The sequence below is a fragment of the Cricetulus griseus genome, chromosome X (assembly GCF_003668045.3).
Source record: "Cricetulus griseus strain 17A/GY chromosome X, alternate assembly CriGri-PICRH-1.0, whole genome shotgun sequence".
In the NCBI taxonomy this organism is placed as follows: domain Eukaryota; kingdom Metazoa; phylum Chordata; class Mammalia; order Rodentia; family Cricetidae; genus Cricetulus; species Cricetulus griseus.
The window spans coordinates 18794863-18817517 of NC_048604.1; the positions used below are offsets into that span (position 1 = coordinate 18794863).

Consider the following 22655-nt stretch of genomic DNA (forward strand, 5'->3'; position numbering starts at 1 on the left):
ACACTGGGATTTATAAGCATGTGCCACAATGCCTAGTTTTGTGATTACTTTTGGATTACTTTTAATTAAATTCTCTTTTAAAATAATTTTAGATTTAGAAAATTCCAAAAGCAAAACAGGGAACTCCCGTTTTATTTCTTACCCAGACTTCTTTCTTTCTTATTTTTTGTGAGGTTCCAGAGATTGAACTCCAGGATTTGGACATGGTAGGCAGTAGCTGTACATGGTAGGCAGTAGCTGAGCTAGCTGTACATCTAACTTTACAGTTTGATTTTCAACAGTGAGGGTAATGAACTCTAAGACCTTGTGCATGCTATACAGGAACAATACTACTGGGCTGTATTCCTCCCACACACAGTTAATATCTTATATTACCATTATAGATGTATCAGACCCAAGACACTGGTATTCACATATCATTATATACACTCTGATTTCACTAAGTTTTCCATTAATATGCTCTTTCTATGTCAGTGTCCAATCTAGTAGGTACCATGGTACACATATTTGAATTGTCCCTCTTCTGTCCTGTGGTTTGTGACCATTTCTCCATTGTTTCCTATTTCCTGTGAGCTTGACATTCAAAAATGTAATTAAACACCATCTATTCATATTATACTTTTGAGAATTAATCTTGTCCTGACACCTTAAATTATAAATTTGTGTTTTAGTCTGGCAACTCTTCATGGAATTTGTCCCCCTCTGCTATAGTACTTCATGTCTCCTGTTTAACTCAGTAGTTTCTCATTCAAATTCTAGCTAGCATGCTTCCTTTTAACCATTAACAAGACCAATTTGAAAGGACTGTCCTTCCTTTGTTACCCATTCATCAGTGACTGGGCCTGAAAGTTGAAAGTTGTCTGTAGCATTTAGATGCAGTGAAAATATGGGAGTGAGACAATCTGCTCTCAGTAAAGCTTATCTCATTACAAAATTGATTCTCAGATTTCAAGGAGCAACAAGTTGACATGATCTTCTAACTAGCATATTTGTTTACATGATTCCAACCACAGGAGGCTACTGAGTGCTTGATGTTTTTCTTTATGATACGGTTTCCAGAATATGCAGACAGATAAGTAAGATAGGATAGATTTCATGTTTTGCACCATCAGTTTGCCAAATATGTTTGCCTTCTAACTCAGTGCTGATAATTATGTTGATCAATTGATCCTCATGTAACCAATGAGCTCTTTAGACCTCACTTGACCTTCAGTCATACTTTACATGGTCAAAGTACTTGTTGAACTCTTCAGGACTTTTATGTGCTGAGGGAATCACAGTTCCTTCCTACTCATTGTATGGGAAGATACTGGCAATAATGTTCACAAAAAAGTTAGACATGTTTGTGACTCCAAAAATGTGAGTACATGAGAATAAACAAAAGGAATTTTTACTATTTTTCCACTTCATTGTGGTATAATTGACCAAGTGTATGTACTTAAGGTATAAATGTGATGATTTATATATATATATATATTACATATTTGCCTTATTTATAAAATGAGACAATGCTCATTAACCTAAAGGATATTATATTATAACATGTGGGACAGATCAGATAGAGAATTAATAAATACTGCATGGTTTCACTTATATTTAGAATCATAAAAGTATTGAACTGATAAGAATAGAGAATAGATTATTAACAGAGGCTTGGGGTAGGGGTGTTGGTCAAAGATTGACTATGACAAAGAAATATTTAATTTGCCTACTGTTCTCAGCCTCTTATGGAAATGAGCAAGAAATGGAGCAAAATTTTACTAACACTTGAGCGCAACATATCCTATAGTGTCCAGAGCAGATATTTTTTTCAAAGGTCAAGGTATAGCTTCAAAGTACCAGTCAAATACCCTGTTTCATGGGATCAGAGAGCCTGACATAGAAAGGAAAGTAGACAGCCGGGTGGTGGTGGTGCAGCCTTTAATTCTAGCACTTGGGAGGCAGAGGCAGGCAGATCTCTGTGAGTTTGAGGCCAGCCTGGTCTACAGAGTGAGTTCCAGGACTACACAGAGAAGCCCTGTTTCAAAAACCAAAGGTAAAAAGACAAATATATTCTTTCTCTTTTATTTAGATTAGAAACAATCTTATTTTACATATCAATCCCAGTTCCCTCTCTCTCCTGTCTACCCGTGCCCCCCACTGGCTCCCCATCCCATCCTCCTTCTGCTTCCATTGGGGGATCATCAAAGTCTGTCCTATCATTTGGAGCAGGGCCTAGGCCCTCCCCCGTGTGTCTAGGCTGAGAGAGCATCCCTCTGTGGGGAATGGAGCCCCAAGTCCATTCATACACTAGGGATAGATATTGATCCACTGTCAGAGGCCCCATAGACTGCTCAGGCCTCCTAACTGACACCCATGTTCAGGGGATCTGGATCAGTCCTATGCTGGTTTCCCAGTTATTAGTCTGGGGTCCATGAGCTCCCCCTTGTTCAGGTCAGCTGTTTCTGTGGGTTTCTCCAGCCTGGTTTTAACCCCTTTGCCTATGAGACCCTCTCTGTTCCAACTGTCGTGTATTAATGGTTAAAGTGGATCCTACTGGGCAAGTCGGGAGTGGCTTTCTTTTTTTTTTTTTTTAAAGGAAAGATAGTCGTTGAATTTTGAAAGTTCTTTTGTTGTGCTTTCTAATTTGATTCTCCATGTGTGTGATAATAGGCTATATATCCTTTTTCCTTCAGTGGGAGTAATTTCAGATTTCAGGCTTCAGAAGCTAACTGACATGACTCACCAGAGTACAATTTATTTTATGGCATGTTACATTATATAAGTATTACATAGAAGACCCCAGGGAACACTTAGAATTTTTTCTACCTCATATTATTTAATGATAGCTGTTGTGATATAATCAGTTAATATAGATTAATTTCTGCAACTATTATGTGTATAAAAACCTAATCCTTAGATGGTTGATATGCTCCTCCTCTATAGTCTAGGAAGTTGCTCTTGTAGATCTGTTGTAATTGAGATAATGTGTGCAATTTTAAGTGAAATTTGCCAGTTTCATTTGGAAGAAATATCTAATATGAATCCCAATCTCAATAGTATAGAGGTAATGTATAATTTTGTTTAATTTCTGTGATACCTACTTTTCTTACGTACTGCTCTCTTTATCTCTTAATCACCCCCTTACTAATAATTTGATACTTGTCCTTAGAACAAATTTTGTTTAAAATTTTCCAGACCTCTGTTTGTGTGATAGCACATTAATAACCATTTGTATCACTGACTTGAACCTTAGGTCTTTCCACAGAGCATACTTAGACTTGTTTCTAGGATACCAGGAGAGCACATCTGCTTTTGGAAAATTGAATATAGCTTGCTTATTATAAGCCCCTAGATAAAGGGAGTGTCAACCTACAAAGCATGAGAGCGAGAGAACAGATTCTCTTCAGTGTACCTGAACAATGAATAAAAACCCACCTAGTCAATTTAGGTGGAATGCTTGCTGTAGCAGGCAAGTTTCTTCACTGTGTTTAACAAGGTCTTCACTGACATTTGCTATTGTAAGGATCTATCTTTGAAAGCTTTTTGTTGACTTTATTAAGAAAGTTTAGAAGGTAGAGCAAACAAAGTGGCTCTCTAGCATTTTCCAATGCATTTAAAAAAGCCATTGTTTTTGATGCTCAGTCTCTGTTTGCATTATCAGGAGGCAAAATAACACTGTAGAATAGTAGAAATAGACACACTAGAAGACTCTCAAATAAAGCAAAATTTTAAAAGTCTCAGCTTCACAGTGAAGAATTTTAGTGATAGGAAAGAACTTCCACTACTACAGCTGATGCATGTACATATAAAGTAAATATGATGCTGTAAGAGTATATATATTTCTTTAGAATTTTTGTATACCTGGATCTTTCAATATCAGGAAATTACTTCTTTGAATGTAGTGATTGTCATGAAAGCAGATGTTGATGAACAGGTGGACCTTGACCTAGTGGAGTACAGTTACCTAATGATTTACATAGAGGGTGGTTGCCTCAGCACATTTAAGGTCCCATTGCAGTGTGGCAAGCCCTCTGATTCTGCCTTATACTTTCTATGGCTTTCATTGTGACTAAGTTAAGGAGTGGAAACCACGAGTGCTATAAGCCACTCCATGGTTTATACCTTCATCATGGGTGTCTCAGGTTGAGTCATACAATGTCTGTTGGGACTCATTCACATCATTTTAAATCATAGTTACATTTAATAAATATGTTTCTCTAAAACATTATTTGTTTATGTAATAAGGACTGAAGTAATTATTGTGGCCCTTTAGAAACAAACAAATAAAAGACTGAAAGCTGAAGGATGAAATGGGGTGCACTAATTAGCTATGTGTTTTTGTTGTTGATACTTTTTAATTAATGTTTGGACTTGAACAATTTTAAGTAAGTGGAAATAAAGTTGGGAAATACTTATTTGCTTTGAAATTTTTGAAAATCGGTAGTTAAAAAATTTACAATTTGAACATAAGAGAATCTCTCACAAGATATCCCCATTTTGAAATTTTGTATTAAAGTTATAACTGACTTTGTACTTTACCTAAACTCGGTTTATCAACTAATATGTTGATGCTATAAAGAATAGTTATTATTATGATCCTTTTATAAAATCCCAGTGATAAGATTGGCCAGATATTTTCTGGATTTAATGGAAAAGGGAACTACATCCATTGTTCCAGAACAGGCTGATAGTAAGCTAGAGCCAATGAGTGCTTCTCGAGACCTGTGTAATACCGAAGACATAGATACTCCGATCTAGAATCAGACACAGCATAGTTTATTGTGAGACTTGATGACAGATGTGTAGTCATGAATGACAGTCAGATCATCTAGAACCCTGGGATGTGTGTCAGAAAGAACAGCATATATATTGGTTAACTGAAAAATGATTTTGCTCTAGGAAGGATATACCTGGTTTATTATAAACCAGTCCAAAGATTCTAGCACATTCACTGTCAAGGTCAACCTGTAAAGCACCACATAACTTTCTAATGGTTTTATCTAGTTACATTTGGCTAGGAAACTACACACAAAAAATCTAGTAATGACCCTAAGGAGATTATTACTGATAGTCTTGATTCAAAATGGCTTTGTCATGTCACATCAAACTGAATCCATACATCCAACAGAATTCATATTTGAATACACACACACACACACACACACACACACACACACACACACACACACACCTTGAGTTGGGAGGAGGGATGAAGGAAAGTAATAAGGGAAATAACAGCAAAGTATAAAATTATATATAATTCCATATAACATGTCATAATGAAACCCATTTTTGCATACTAATTGAAATTTAATAAAACATTTCATACAGAAATAAAAGGAGTTACAATATATTTTGATGAAAGCTCTGCAGTTTGCTACTTAGTTTTCCATCTTGACATGGTAACATTAAATGTTTTATGAAATTACTTGTTTGTAACATATTCAAGTCACTAGACAATAGATATTATGCAATTTTAAGGTTAATATGCTCTTAAAATAATTGTGATTATCCTTATCTTGTGATGTGCCACATTGGAGTTGACCAGATCGCATCACAAGCATTGCTGGAGTGCTACTTATGATGTGACACCAGAATTTCATCTAGATTTAAGTACATTTTCTAGGAGAAAAAACTGAAAATTGTGCTATTTATTGTTTCAATTTTATTCTAAGAGGTAGACTTAAGTTTGAGACTAATTAAGGATAAATGCTTCTGATTTGTATGGTTTTCTTCAAATGTCCTGACAGGAACTCCAAAAGTACCTTTAAAAGGTGTTTTCTTGACAGGCAGTGGTAGCTCACACCTTAAATTCCAGCACTTGGGAGGCAGAGGCCACTGGTTCTCTGAGTTCGAGGCCAGCCTGGTCTACAGAGTGAGTTCCAGGACAGCCAGAGCTGTTACACAGAGAAACCCTGTCTCAAAAAAAACACAAAAATATAGAAAAAAGGGTGTTTGGGCAATCTACAAAATAATTTATGTGTTCTTTGTCTTGAGAGCCCACCTCTGTCACTAAATGGTCTAAACTACAGGCTCTAAAAATCTTAGATCCACTCTGGCTAACAATTACTGTCCAAAATATTTGTTTAGGTCCTTCTTCATCACAGTGTATGTTACATATCTTAAAGTTCCTTTATATTAATGTAAAATTTGTACCTTATTGATAGTAGCTTTACTTCTGTACCTCGGCTATTAGTAAATAGGCAGTGTGAGCTCGTTCTGTCCCTTTAAAAGGTTAAAGGGAAACGCTACCCTTTTGTCCCCAGAGGTGCTTCTACATTGCATTGTTTGCAGTATCTAGTTCCTTTGATAGTAACAAATCTCAACACCCTTCCTTTCTGCTCCCTCAGTATTCTCATGTGATAAATGAAAGATAATCTGGTCATGGCCTGTTCTGCCTCCTCCTCCTCTGGGGCTGGTTAGCTAACTTTCTTAAAGCTTGATATTAATGAGATCATGTGGGCATCCTAGCTTCACTACTCCTGTTCATAGTCTAAGCTATGAGCCTGCCACCATAAAATTATTTGCTCTTGATCATAAGTAGAATGAGGGGAATTGTATCTGAGGGAGGTGGGACTGGGAGGAGCAGAGGGTGAGGAAACTACAGTTAGGATGTATTATACAAGAGAAGAATAAATAAAAATGAAAGGTAGGTGGGTGCTGTAAAATCTTTTTCCTTGATAGAAATTAAACAAAGCAACTTGACAGTCTCATCTATAAATAATGTTTTTTTTATCAAAATCATTCTCTTGTATGGGTGAATGTAGTTTAGAAGATTGCCACTGAAAAGGCTGCCAGGAGATCATGTGTGAAAAACTATGGTTGCCTTGATGATTGTAAATCTTCCCTTTAAGGAGTGCTCAATATTAACTTAGGTTTTTCATGTACTCTTTTTTAAATATCTATTCGATAGTAGTTACATTAGTAATACACTAATCTAGAAACACACTTGTAATAAGAGGTTGCATATTTTACCATATGACCTCATTAATGTATGGAGTCCATGACTGTTCTCATAGAAGTAGAGAATAGAATAGTTGTTACTAGGAAGGGTAGTGGGGAGAATATATGAGGAAGTAGAGAGGTGGGTCAGTGGTTAGAAATTTACAATTAGATGGAAGGAATGATACTTGTATGTATTATATGCATACTATACATAATATAACATAGTTGAATAATTCATGCCACAAACTGTATCTTTAAAATAGTTTTCATTCTACTGAATACTAAGTTTAATATAGATGCATATATGTTATATAAAGAGGGAGAGTGTGTTGTTCACTTAGCACATTATGCCCAATAAATATGTCTAATTTTGAATAATTTAAAAACAGGCAGTTACATGGCTTTATCTGTTACATCGCAAAACCATTTTTGAAACTCTTCATTGCTCAGCCTCTGGTACTATCTGGGTAACTAGTATTGGTACTGCTAACTAGTAACCAATAAAAGTTTATACATACATGTGAAACATACTTGGATGCATGTGCGTATAAAACACCTTGTCCCATGGGGAAGGGCCTAGGCCTGGCCCAGGATGATGTGGTAGACTTTGGGGAGCCCCTTTTGAGGGCCTTACCCTGCCTGGGGAGTGGAGGGGGGAAGGCTAGGGCAGGTGGGATGTTGGGGGGAGGGGAGGGAGAGGGAGAAGGGATTGACATGTGAAGCAATCTTGTTCCTAATTTGAACTAATAAAATAAAACACCTTGTCCTTTTCAAACTGATTGATCTAACATGTCACATCTTTCTCAAAAATGGGAGTACCCATTTACCTAAAATCTTCCTTAATTGAAAAACTAGCAGATTCATTCAGTCTCTGTACCACTACTTTTGTTTCTTTTGCACTTGATTTTTTAATTGGGATTTTTAAATTTGGTAAAGCTAAACCAGCCAGTGGTTTAGGAATCTTTTTTCATTCACTTTAGTAAATATTTATTGGTCCATATACTTTGTACCAGGCATTAGATGGATGATGGGTAGATCAAAAGATGAATGTTTATCTGTATCTTTTTAGTGAGATATTGAATGAATGTTTCTGGTTCTTCCAGGCTATTCATTTTCTACTATAACATTTTCTTTCTAATAACAATGCAAGATTTTGGCTTTGCTTCTGTTGTTTTCTTGGTGGATTACCTTTGTCCAAAACTTAATAATAGGAACTCTTAGTACTCATTCATATCTTGGCCTTGCGTTGAAACCTTTGTAAATACTTGTGGGTTCTTTGCTCATCTCAGCTCTTCCCATCCCCCAGCAAAAACTGTGTTTTGTTTCATACTTTGTTAAAACCAAGTAATAATTTGATTTTTAAAATATTTCATTCAGGCACTACTCACATAGTTTGGTGTCCTTGGGGGTTAGCATATATCTTTAAAATAGTTTTCACATTTCTATTAGAATACTAAATTTAATTGAGTGTCATTATTATCATATGCTAATAACCAACATATGATTTTTTAGATCAATTCTTGCTCGTTCCTCAGAATAGTCAAAATTGCCTTAGGATGTCTGCCTACAGAAGCAAACATTTGCTCCTTTCCTTTGCTTATCTGAGTTTGGATGCCCTATTGTAATTCCTAGCCCTCTCTTGCAGCTTCTCATTCTACCAAATAAGGGTAAATCTGTTCTGTGGTGTATGCTGTCCTTTGTGCACCTCTTTATCCCTTATACTCACAATAGTCTACCAGTCATTTGCCTACCTGACTACTTTAATGTTCCTTTTTACCCAATGACATCTTAATCATTAAGCTTAAAAATGTCAGGTGTAGTTGAGGACTGTTACTTATTTAATTTTGACCCTTGAACTTTTTCCCTTAACTCTCTCAAGGACCAGAGTGGCTTATTATTAACAATTATGATTAGTATATAAACACTACTATCAGTTTTCATTTATTTATAAGGTAAACTCATAATTATTGAGGTACAGTTTAGCTAGTCTGGAAATTATATAGATCTTCTGCAGCCTTCCTTTTGACGGTTTCTGTCCCTAGAGAACATATTCAGTAGGTGATCAAGTAAAAATTAATGAAACAGTTATTGTCTTTGTGAGCAGTTAGTAGAGTCTGATAGAAACTACAACCATGCATTCATTGTTCTTCAGAATTTTTGTGATAGAAATAAGTTCAATGATGATGCAAAGGGCTTACTTCTTTTATACAACATAAATGCCTTCAAATGAACAGTAAAGGGAAGGTATTATGAATGCTAATAAAATTTAAGGGCACTATTTTTCTGGTATTAAAACTGAGTCAAGAAATTGGTAACAAGTGCTTACCCTTAAGTAAAAGAAAATGCTTAGTCTTCTACCTCTAAATAGAAGTTCTGTGATATCATTTAAATCACTTAAAATCTTTTGTATTCATCAATAATTGTAACTGATGTTGGATATTACTGAGAGCAAGTAGCTCTACTTTGTTAGACAAAGCAATGGATTTGGCATAACATTTAATTTTCATTTCTTTATACTAACTTCATGAATAATTCATTATAAGTAATATGTTAGTGTCCCCAAAGTATTTACAAACTAGACACATATACTTGAGGCATCTTTGCCTTTTTCCTAATTTTTAAATGGAAACATTTATCCACATATTTATGAGATACACAACAATAATTTTATATATGCATAGAATGTGAAATGATAATCAGTGTAATTTGCATTTTCACTTCTTGCTTATCTGTTCCATATGTTAGGAACCTTAGGACTGTCATAAATTTGTTTTAGACTTTAGTTACTCAAATCATTATATGAAATAGACATCTGTTTTTTGCCCCACTTTTCACAATAGCTAAGACCATCAACAGGTAACGAGTTAAGGAGCCAGAATTTTTATTGAATTGCATTACTATTCAAAGGTGCTTCAGAGTCCTTTAATAACAATATTTGCTGGGTACTTGGTAGGATTCCAGCTATTGTCTCCTCATAGTTAATCGATGAGTAGCACTTATAAGCATGTATATGTAAGTGTGTGTGTGTGTGTGTGTGTGTGTGTGTGTGTGTGTGTAAGTAAGAATTATTGTGTTTGAGATGAATTAAATGGCCACAACTTCCGGGTGGTAGTGGCACATGCCTGAGGCAGAGGCAGGAAGCTCTCTGTGAATTTGAGACCAACCTGCTCTACAGAGCGAGTGCCAGGACAGACTACAAAGCTACACAGAAACCCTTTCTCGAAAAACCAAAACAAAAGTCCATAATTTTTATAATATACACCTACAAAGCAGCACAGTAACATCAGTGAATACACTAAAATAAAAACATAGTAATTTCCCTGTTACTAAATATTATTATTTTAATATTTTTAAACATTAAAAATATAAAAAGCAGGTTGCTGTTCATACAAAAGTAGGGGCAGGTCATATTTGCCTGAGGAATCTTGATTTGTGGATCCTTATTCACGTGGACTTGTCCAAACTTTTGCCATTATGACAAGACATTGTCACCCACAAAGCTCATGTTTGAGAACTGTGCAATCCAATCCAAAATCACAAAAGAGCTGGGCAGCGATGACACACGCCTTTACTCTCAGCACTTATGAGGCAGAGACAGAGGCAGGCGGATCCCTGAGTTCAAGGCCAGCCTGGTCTACAAAGCTATACAGAGAAACCATCTTGAAAAAAATCTCAGAAAAGAATGGCATAGTGTCTATGTAAGTTTTTGATTTTGTGTTGAGGCTCTCTCCAATTTCATGTGGTCTGTGGGCCATGGGTTGGACAAGCTTGTGAGGAGCCAGAAATCTGTGGATGTCCCTGGGCCTTTCAACTTCCTAAGATCCCAGGTGGCATTTTGTATATTTGTGAGGGTTTCCTGTATACAGTTCCTGCGGCTTTTAGCTGACTCCAACAAAGTCTCAGATGAAAAGGGTTAGGAGCCATTTTTCTGAAGACTTTTCCATGACTGTTAGGCAGCATTACTTTAGTGCATGCTTGTTTCTAGGCTCTGCACAAGTGCCCCAGAAGTCTTAGAAAATTGTATGATAAGAGAAAACACTGCTAGACGCTGAGGACAAATAATTGTCTAGTCATCTTGTTTCTTAAAGTCTGCTACCTACACTTCATGCTTTGCAAGACTCTGAAAGATAAAAAATCTACATCTCTGATTGTGAAAGAAAATAAAATCTTCTCATATTTTCACATATTTAGTGAATGATTTTAGGTTAGCTTTAAATATCAGAAGCAATTGAAATGTCTACACTACACAGAGAAATCAGATTCCAAGAACCTTTTCCTTATACTGGGGGATGTGGTTGAGTGGTAGTGTGCTTAGTATGTATAAGGTTATGGGTTCTAGCCCCAGCACACACACATACAAACTCCTATCCTTTTTCTTTAAAGTAAGCAATAACTCACAGATGGGTTCATGTTAGTTTAATTGACATAAAGAGCTGTGATATACATAGAAGCAGGATTAAGTTGCTTACCTTGTTGCAACTGAATGCACAAGTTTATGGCCTGCGTGACTTAACCCATGGCTGTTAGTCAAAGCTAAGCCATTGAATGTTCAGATTCCTAAAATGGAGTAGTTAGCCTGGGGCAGAGGTGGTAGTGAGGAAATAGAAATGCTTATTTGAAAAGAAATAAGCATCTCAGGAGTCCCAGGGCTGCAATTGAAATAACTTACTTCTCAATAAAGTGCTATAGAATGAAATTTATACTTAAAGAGGAAATGGTCATAAAAGATTTAGTTTGTGGCTAAATCTTTAAAAAGAACTTAACATCTCCAGGAATCATTTTACCTTTTCATATACACAGATTATTTATAGATTTTTTTCATACTGTTAGAAGAAATAACAGACCCTAAGTAGATTAAAATGATTTTTTAAAAGAAAGAAGTTAAATGAAAAATTTTCCCTGGCCAAAAAAAAAAAAAAAAAAAAAGATTAGCGAGGTTACAGCCATAAAGAGAAAGCCTTGCTTAGGTAAACATTAGGCTTGGCTTTTAATTAAACATTAATTAAATGAGTTATTACTAATTTGTTAGTTTCCTTATTTTTTTAAGTCTGCATGTTCATCCACCCCTTAATCTTTGTTTCTGTTTAATACATCATAGTTGTAAATTTTTCAGTTAAAAAAAAGCAAAATTAACAAGTAACTAGAATTGAGAGAGTGACTTCAATGAGAAAGTTCTATAAAAGTCTGAGAGAAAACAAATAGAAAACAAACAAGGCTTCTGTGTAGTTCAAATGTGGGGTTTTTACTTTCAAAGATTCTTGCTGATTTTGACAAGACTGTGAATCATTGAATTAGTAAGATCTGACTTGTCATGTCTAATTCCCGAAGATGATGAGAACTTTGACAGGTTCCTGAGAACTGTTCCACCACAGGACTTAGCTGGGCTTGGTGAGCCCAAGACTCTCTGTCCTCAAACCTGAGAGTCCCTCCCCAGACTACTCGATCATCTTTCTTGGCATCTAGTGTGGTCCATTCATCTTTAAATGCCTTCCTCCCTTACCCTAATGAGCCTAGTTCCTTTGAGCTGAATTCTTTCTGTTCTTCCTATCAGCTTGTTTGATACGTTACTTAAGGTAGAATGCTAAAGTGGGAGCACTTCTGTCTCAGCCAAGTTGGCCTTCAGGGTTTCTTCAGGCAGCTGTGCTAGTGGAAATTTGAAGTAAGCCTGGAGGATGAGGTAGGGATTATATGTATGGCCCCACCAGACTCCACAGGTCCCTATTCTCCCTGTATTTAGAGAGAGCCCTTTGAATGCAGTTCAGCAGGCATGGGTGCAGCTTGATTTCTGCAGTGAAAGAAAGAAATTGAATGCAAGAAAGAACACATGCACTTAGTAAACTACAGTGACATACCACCAGCTACTACCTTACTAAATTGCTATTAGAAATATATATCATTCATTCATTAAACTTAAATTTTATTTTTAAAATATATCTTCAATTTGTATTTACAAGTCATTGAGTGAGTAAGTTTTCAGTACTCTAGGGAGGATAAGAGAACTATCAACGAAATGATAAACACATTGAAAACATGCATACATGTGGCACAAACTGGAAAAGAGCACTGTAAAATGATAAAATGTGCCATTCCTGATACTAAAGGCGATACTCATACCAATCTCTTTGAATCCATGAATTTTAAAGAGAAACAAACTGGTAAAAGCCCTTTGCATTTCTAAGGCTTTTCTTTACTATACTCTAAATTACAGACCATATAATCCTGTTATCTTTTCTTCCTTAATAGGGATCCTTGTAGCATTTCTAGGGCCTCCTTTTGAACTATTCGTGTCATCTGGCCCCTAGATAAAGACAAGGTTGGGCAAGTCAGATTAGTTTATAAAACAGGACCTGTAGTAAAATAGTAAAATAAAATGACAATGCTATCCTCGTTTTATATAGATGGTAAATTGTTAAAGCATTCACTTTTTCTAAATTACCTTTTTCTTTTTCAAGTCTTCTATAAATATCAGTGGGACCAGAAAAGAGAGAAGGGCACTACTGGGTGATTGGACATGTGGCAGGACAGGCAGCCTTAAAGCCAAGCATCATAGCTAGGAAGAGGAAGAAGAGGGAAGGAGAGAGGCTTTCAGGAGTATACAAAGTCCACATTCAAAGGCATGGCTATGTGAGGAACTAAAAGAAATCTTGTGTGTATGTGCTATCATCCATTGGTGAATTTATGGCTTTTTTCAAAAATCAGCTTACCAGTAAAGTTCATGCTGATAGATAGTTGTTGTTTTAAAAACAACTCCTATATGGGAATTAGGAAAAGACAAAAAAAAATCAAAACACGGTGGTAATTCTATTTAGAATATATTCATATGTATATATGTGCATATATATTTCATTTAACAAAAATTAATGGAAAAAAGGCCATAAATTTTGAAGAGAGTAATAAGAGGGCATATGGGAGGATTTGGAAGGAGGAAAGAGAAGGGTGAAGTGGTATAATGATATAAATATATAAAATTATTATACATTTATAAATTTTAAAATATATAAAATAAAAACACATAATTATATAATAAATGCAATAAAGCAATATGATTATATAATCTCAAAAATAAAAGAAAAACAGAAATAGTAGCTTAGGGAATGCTATAATCCCTTTGCGAATGCCTAGTGTAATAAGTAGTAAGAAAGATATATTACCTCCAATACCTCTTTCTCTCTCTTTTGAACACAGGCATCTTTTCCTATGAATCCATCACTTGCAGCTAATCCTGGCATGGCTTTCAATCCCTACATGCCCCATCCTGGGATGGGCCTGGTTCCTGCTGAACTTCTACCGAATGCTCCAGTTATGTTTTCTGGAAACCCACCTGTTGCATTGCCAGGAGTTCCTGCCCCAAAACCAGCTCGTTCTGATAGACTGGAGGTATTTGTGAATATATAAATGCCTGTAGAGTGAATATTAACTTTATTCATAATGGACCTTTTCAGAGCCTAATTTGTTGAATGTTTTAAATAACTGTATCCAAGTACCTTTTAGCATAAAAGAGTCTGAGAAAGAATGCTAACCATTTTTTTAAACTTTAGTTACACCTTGTTCTTAAGTGAATGAATTTGTTGGGCAGTAGGTCAAACAATGTTTCAAGTATACCCAAACATGAACCACTGTGTAGGAAGTCTGAATGAAAATTTTCTTTATACCCATGCTGGAGCTGTATAGAATGGGATAACCAGATTTGCTCATGAGTATCTACTTTCTAGAATGGTAAACTGAAAACAATGAACCTAACATTCTACAATTATAGAGTATAAAGCTATATGAAGGTTATAAATGAATTTTATCACATCTAAACATTTTCTCCATGTTAAAAATGATCTACTTCATAATATCACATGAAACTTAAAGAATTTAAAATAAATTTCAAACATCCTTTGATTTATTGGCACCCTTTAGTTTCCTTTAATTGTTATTCTTTGTTTACTAGAATAAATAACTGGTTGATTTCTTAGAAAGTCAGCTTCATTGGCAACCAATTGAAAGCCTGCTCATGTATTATAATGGAATCTAAAAATACATGGGACTCAATGTGCTTTACAAACTGGCTATAAAAATCATGCAGTGCATTGCTGTATGATAAAGAAACACCCCAGACCTTAAAGAATCAATTACACTTGAGAGTATATGTTAATTTCAAGATTCAAACACATTTCTAGTAATACTTTAAAGTCCTACTATGTAGGTGTAAGGCAAATAGACACTCTTATCTTTGTGGAAAATGTGACCCCCCCCTTGAAATAGAAATTGTGTTTTTTATCTTAGGGTTAATATTGCTTTCTATTACCCTTCATCTTTTAAAGCTATTTCCTACATAAATGACAAAATGTATATGTGACTCTCATATCTTGTTGGAAGGTAAACAAAAGCCAGTTACCTTCAAGTCATCACTGGAAATGTGTGGTTTTGTTTTTGTTCCCTTTTCAAGGTTTGCCGTGAATTTCAGCGTGGAAATTGTACCCGTGGGGAGAATGATTGTCGCTATGCTCACCCTACGGATGTTTCTATGATTGAAGTGTCTGATAATAGTGTGACAATCTGCATGGATTACATTAAAGGCCGATGCTCCCGGGAGAAATGCAAGTACTTTCATCCTCCTCCACACCTGCAAGCCAAACTGAAGGCAGCTCATCACCAGATGAACCATTCCGCTGCTGCTGCAATGGTAAGAGCAGGTTGGGACTGTGGGCTTACTGTAAGCCTGCTTTGTCTAACATTTTGAATACATAAAAGACTGGCTACTCATGAGTGCATCTTAATATGAATAGTCAAAGTTTAATGCTTGAAAAGAGACAACCAATTTATTCTACTTTATTTGCTAAGATTTTCTAAAGATAATTATTTAAAAGCTTTATTGATGATTTTAACCCACTATTCTTTTTTTCCTAATTTTAGAGAAAGGTAAGTTATATGATTTAAACAGTGAATTATGTTGAGTGCCTCTTATAGTCTGACTAGATTGAATATTCAAAACTGGCAGAGTTGCCTCTGTTCTGAGTCACTTTCATGGACACTTCCTTAATGCCCTTTGAAAACACCATGCTTCAGTGATGGGGTATTGAGTAGCTTCTAATTTCCCTAAGGTCAAAGTTACCTTTCTCCTCTGGTTGTGTGGTGCAGACAGAGGGAAGATCAAGGCATAAGCCTGACATATCTTCCAGGAGATTTTGACATGAGTGAGGGAAAAGGCCTCTCCTTTGAGTTGACCTAGGACTCAGTGATGGGGAAAAGTTAGTTCTGATTGATAACGCTAACAAGTAGCAAGTAGAAAAAAGTAATTGTTGGCACTATTGTGTGAGATGTCAAAGTTAGAATTACTCAAGTGCTTCATAACTGAAATATTTTGATGCATTACTTGCCATCCTCTTTGCTTGTTTGATGTTTGCTACTGAAGATCTTCACTCCTATTCCTAGTGGAGAACAAAACTGAAATAAACTTCATGTTACCTGTTTAACCCCAAATCCCATAATCAGTATGAACCAAATTATATGTGCATGCATTATTCAAATTGGCATAATAGAGACATTGTGTTTTAATAGGAGATCATCCCCTCCCCTTGCCTTTTCTTCTCTCCCATCCCACTTCCCATCATCTTACTCTGTCTCTGTTTCTCTCTGTTCTTCCTTTCTTCCCCCTTTCCCTTTTTCCTTTCTTTCTTTTGTCTCCTGTGACAAAGTTATACTATGAAATCCAGACTGACTTCAGATTCTGTATTTCAGGCTAGCCTGGAATTCACTCTCTTCCTGTTTCAACTTTCCATGAGTAATATATTCCTTTTCAGCCATCCAGCTTTAGAAGGTTGTTCTCATACCTAGATAAAATTTATTTTTCTGTAACTGGAATTTCATGTTATAGAGTCAGCTACTGTCCTAAGAGGATCTCATGTCCACTCCCTAATACCAAATGTCCCATATTTCTGTAAGTTTTTCTCATAATTTGTGATTTCAAGGGTGTAGCACCATTATTGTACTGGCTCTACTTTCTTACTACACCTTTTCTTTCAAAACTGACTCCTGTGACTCATGAAGGGCCTGGGTACAAAAGTAGAACAAACTCACTTTCTCCTTTGATCTGGGCAACAAATCTGTTAATGAATATTAATTATATTCTCAAATATTTTTGGTTTTAAATGCTTCTGAATGCTTTTAAGTTATGAAAATAGCAAGGTATCTAGGATATTCAGTGCTGGAGCTAAGCCTTGCTTTTATTTTTAAGAGATTTGGGCCAGTGGTGACCTCTAACTCCTGATCTCAGGCTAACTTCCTACCTTAGATAGCCAAGTATCTAGTCTTATAGGTGCTCTATATTACACCTAGCTAAGCTTTCAACTTCTTAATTACCTAGGTTGGTTGTAAAAGTTCACACACATGTGCACATACATACACAGGATATATATAAAAATAAGCAATGTCTTGCTTATGTGCAATTGTGCTCCTGTACCCAAACTTGGGGATGAATTTCATATGTATCTGTCCACTGGTAATTTGAGTTTGTTTGGTAGGGTATTTATATAGTGAATTACTCTCAAATTATTTCTATTTAGACAGCTAAATATTATATAGCATTCTTTCAATGAAACATGTGAATGTCAACATAAAATCCTTTTCTATCTCTGTGAGTTCAAGGCCAGCCTGGTCTCCAGAGAGAGTGCCAGGATAGGCTCCAAAGCTACACAGAGAAACCCTGTCTCGACAAAAAAAAAAAATCCTTTTCTAACTGATTACAACAGGGTCTCACTTTAGCAGTGACCCTATGGGTCAGAGTGACCCAAAGGAAATAGTGTGATACAAGAATAAATAAAAGAGGTTTCCAGGGAGAGGTTTGATCCTTTTGTATTTTTAATCTTTTTTATATTGGCATGTGGATGATATTTACCTTGTTCATGTGTACAGCTCAGGTTGAGTTTACTGAAGAAGAATTACATGTATTTTTTAAAAGCTCAGCATGGTGGCTCATGCCTGTAATACTAACATTTGGAAGGATTGTCATGATTTTAAGGACTGCCTGAGTTAAAGGGTGAAACATTCAAACCTTCCCCCACAAAATGAAAGAAAAAGATTTAGAGGGTTTATTTATTTCTTCCATAGGCTCACACCTCTTTGGCAACGTAGTAAGTTTGTGAGGAGCCTATGAAGGCCTGCTGTATCGATAAGAGAAATATTTCTTAATAGTATAAGCACTACTGAATCAGAATTAGACACCAATGCATGAAGACTCAACCCAGTAGTAAACAGACGGTACTACCTTACTAGGATCTGCCAGCTCAATGTTCCTTTAGGCCTTGCCTCAATTTTGAGTTTGCTGAGTAGCACAGCTTTGGTTCTGATGTTCACAATTTTCCAGAGAAAGGGACAGTTTCAACTTATACCAAAGGGAAATATTTTAGATAGCCAAATAAGGGGTCTCCTGTCCTGTTCAAATCTTCAATGAATCCCTTTCACCTCAATGATTTCTTTTCAAAAGGCATTTCAAATGATAAATAACATTTTTCAAAGGAGGATCTGTCATGAACTTTGCAATCTGTTCTTCTCAGAGAAAGGTGGAAATTATACATCTCTAAAGCTACTTGGTTTATTTTTATCTGACTTATTTGAACAATCGAAATAATGTGTGCATCAAAGGAATGGTTCTGAAAAGAAAGCATGGATCATTTTAGGCTTTTAGTATCCATGGGCATCAGGAGGTCAAGGTGTGACTTTTTTGGTGCTTGGAAGGCTAGTTCCTCAGCAGAAGTGTTCCTGTCTCCTTAGGAATTTGGAGCACACCTGGCACTTGTTGAACCAGCACTTAATTTGCTGAAGGAAAAATGCAAAGTCATGTTAAACTTTTTCAACGACTCTGATCTAGGAGTTCCCTTGGATAGTAAAAGCACAGTGAGATTCTGAAATAACTTTAGCTGTAGAAGAAGGGCTTAAAAGTTCTGGTAGGTTTTAGGATTAAAACTTAGAGCTATTTAATGAATCAAAGTTGTGTACTGAAGTGTGCAAAGAGCCTCTGTAAAAGAAAACTGCAAACACATCTCACTTAACTAACTAATACAAGAGTGAGATTGGTGATGAGGGGGGTAATTCACCTGCATTTTCCTTACAGGCGAATTTCTGATAAACACTTGTGAGAGTTGAACCTGAGGTCTTTGTCTAAATTAGATTTTTGTTTTGTAGGACTACAATATCATAATGCCAATGTCTGTTACATTACTCACATGACATTTATCCCCTACATCCATGTTGGGACTTTAAGAGGCAGAAATCTTTGTCGTCTTCTACATGTCATTTCTGTTCTCATTTTTATTGTTTACTTGACAATTGTTTAACTTAACACATCTCAGACGTTAATTGTGTATGTCAACTTGCCATTGGAGTTTTCTGTCACATCCTTTCCCAAGTGTTAGAGATTAGTGACATTAAAAGGCCCTTTCCCTTTATATCTCTGTTTCATACTAACTTTTTTGCACTGAAACAGCTAATCTTTGTTGTTTGCCCTGCTGAGTATCCACTACTTATGGAAAGTCTTGCTCTGTGGATACCCTTGTGGTGACTCCCCAGGCTGTATCTTAGATAACTGGCACTTGTTTGCTTAGAGAACATTTTTACTTCTTTGATACTAGTGACTGTTTCATCCCTTCTCCATAGGCTCTGCAGCCTGGTGCACTTCAGCTGATACCAAAGAGGTCAGCACTTGATAAGAACAATGGTGCCACCCCAGTCTTTAATCCCAATGTTTTCCACTGCCAACAAGCTCTGGCTAACATGCAGATTCCGCAGCCAGCATTTATCCCTACAGGTGAGAACACAGCTCTAGGAGTCTTGACTTTAGCAGTCTGAATATGTATACTGCACAGCAGCTTCTAAAGGGCTTTTGTTGGAGAATGTTCACCAAGCATTTTGACTACAAAGTAAAATAAAGCAATTGTGTTTTATTTGCTGTTATCTAAAATAACATATGATTTTGGAAATGAATGGATTGAAATTAAACTAGGAACCGAGTTTTGATTTTTGTTTGCTTTTTGCTTCTAAAGGTTGATTCACTTGGTTTTATCTCAACTCATTACTTGATTTGTAATCATTATTTCACAGATAGCAATCACCTGTCAAAAGAATTTTGTATTCAATATTGTAAAGTGCCGGAGTCCATATAATGATGATATAACAAGATGAATATTTTTAAAATCCTTATATTTATAGTAAATTCACAATATTACAATATATGTAAAACAGGTAGTTTTAGCCTCTAACGCTTAGAAATTATTATTAAGAGAAAGCAAAGATTTGGGGATGTATGTCTAATAGAGAACTTCTCTAGCATTTGCAGAGCCCTGGACTTAATCTCCAATAATGTCAAAAAGTTGCAAAATTTTTCTTTAAAATTGTGAAGCCTTTAGTGAGGGTGGTTCCATTTGCTTTAAAAATCATTTTTGCAAAACTTAAAAATTACATAAATATGCCCAGACACATAGTATTGTATACTCAGACATAGGGAAAATAATACACTGATCACTTAATAAATTAATTCTATAAGTACTGGCTTGGATCCTGGAGCATACCTTTAAAAGAATATTTGTAGTAAACAAAAAATCTCCTCTTATGAATAAATTATTTAGAATGTATTTTCTTAGAATGAATAAATAATTTAAGTAAGATGATTCCTTTAAAAAAGAATTTCTTTTTTAATCTATGAATTACTTTTTTCCCTGGGTCTGTGGTCTTAAATCTAACCTGTAATTATAAGCATGGTGATTACTGGTTTGCATGTGCTGATTAATTGATGTAGCAAAAATTATCTTTCTAGTTAAAATTCACTTCTGTCCGTAAGGCCTTAATAATGAAATCTCTCTTTTCTTTACTTCCCACGCTTTTCTGCATGGTGTACAGGGCCAATACTGTGCATGGCACCCGCTTCAACTTTTGGTAGGTTTTCTACAAACATTCTCCACTTTCTCTAACCTAAAAACATTTTTCTAGTGTGACTATGAAAATATGAGTGACCAAATGATGTAAGTGGACATCTTCTGAGTACGTAAGGTTAATGTGGTATTTTTTGGAATCAAAGTAGACCTATTTCTCAAGTTCTAGTAAGTTGCCACTGTAGCCAAATTTTAACCCTGCTATTTCCATCCTAAATATAGCAACTAAAATATTTTTTAAATGTTTCTTTCCATAGTGAAAGTGGATGATTTTCTTGGACTTGTATCTATTATTTTAATACACATTTCAAATGTATATTTAATAAACAGCAATGAAACAATCCCCTCCCAAAGTTATCCTCATAGTATAATGCATTCATTACACAGGTGTTAAGAAAGGATAACCTTAAGCAAAGGTAGAACATTCTGCCATGTTCTGTGATAGATTCTTATTTTTTTTATTTGAGCTTAGCCTTAGCTAAGCCATCTCTGCAACCCCTTTCGATGGAGTCTTTAATGTTCAAGGATGGACCATCATCTGCCCAGAAATTAGGCACAACAGAATCATTTCAAAAGTGACTTGGGGTGATGATGTGGGTTTTAAACTACCCTCTTAGCCTTTTGGCTAAGATCAAGTGAAGTAAGCAATTAGATACAATTCTTTAGTTAGCCACCACCATGATATGGTACCCATCCGTAAGCCATTTTGTATTTCACTAATAGAAAAGAGGATAAGAAAGCCACTTGGAGGTCACAGTTCCTATAGTCTTCATGGGAACCAGAAACAGAGCATGAGAAACTAGTTTTGTGTAAAGTAGGGAATAAGAAACACATATGAGCTTCTCCTATCAACCCAGGTCCTCTCATCTTAGAAAATTTGCAGCAGCTTGACATCCACCTCACTAGTAGACTAAAGTAATTACAAAGTGATTGAGATTAAAAAGAAAATAAAGGTCAAAATGATAACCACATAGAAGCAACACAAATGCAACAAGACCTGTTGTTGAAAGATTAGCTGTCACCATAGGAATTAACATTGCACTGATACTAACAGGAACATTCTGTGAATGTAAGTGGAAGAACCTGCAACTGTGAGAAATGTTTCTCTGTTTCTTGGGGCAGCTTCCTTGACCTTTCCCTTTCAGAGCTCTGCTTATTAATGCAATTGCATGCTTGGGCACTGCTGTTTCCTGCACAGTTGCTGTACTTCCAGTGAGAAAAACATGAGTATTTTTAGAATTAGCACGTGAGACAATGAAAGATGGCTGTAGGGAATAAGTAACCAGAGATGGATAAAAGGAACAACTATGGAGTTTCTGTGAATCACTATTTGGGGGACAGTCTTACTTGCTTTGGCATTGATTGCATTTTCCTCCTGGCCATTCACTTTGTCAGTAGACTTTCAGAAAATCTGAATTTCACCAAGGTAGACATGATAGATTATTATTATATGTATGCTTCCCATTCACACATCGCCATCCACATACTAATTCCCTGGTAGGCTTTCCAAAATAACTGGAAATTAGAAAAGCATCCGAAAGCTTTGAGAATGAAACACAAAATAGCAAAGCAAAGGAAAACATCCTGAAAGATATTTCGCATCTGCTAGCCATTGTAGCTCTAGTATTTGCTGTAAAGACAAGATTCACTATGGAACACTCATGTGTTTGAGAATAGCTCAAATTTCCAAGGAACTTACCAAACTGAATGCATAGAGCACTCTATTCTTCATTCCTGCTCTTGTACCACATGCTTAGCAACAGAACCACCATTCTTTTTGTATGCAGATCAGGTAAGTACTCTTGAAACTGCTGTTTG

General features: G+C 35.9%; 1 protein-coding gene across 6 annotated transcripts in view; it reads left to right on the forward strand.

Moving 5' to 3' along the window:
- Nucleotides 1–22655, forward strand: part of Mbnl3 (muscleblind like splicing regulator 3) — a 100570-nt gene that overhangs the window by 67066 nt on the left and 10849 nt on the right. For all 6 annotated transcript variants that reach the window (XM_035450163.1, XM_027432094.2, XM_035450165.1 and 3 more), the window contains 3 exons: nt 14113–14304; nt 15362–15598; nt 19567–19717. In XM_035450163.1, coding sequence (XP_035306054.1) covers nt 14113–14304; nt 15362–15598; nt 19567–19717 — 580 coding nt within the window. The remainder of the gene's footprint in view (nt 1–14112; nt 14305–15361; nt 15599–19566; nt 19718–22655) is intronic.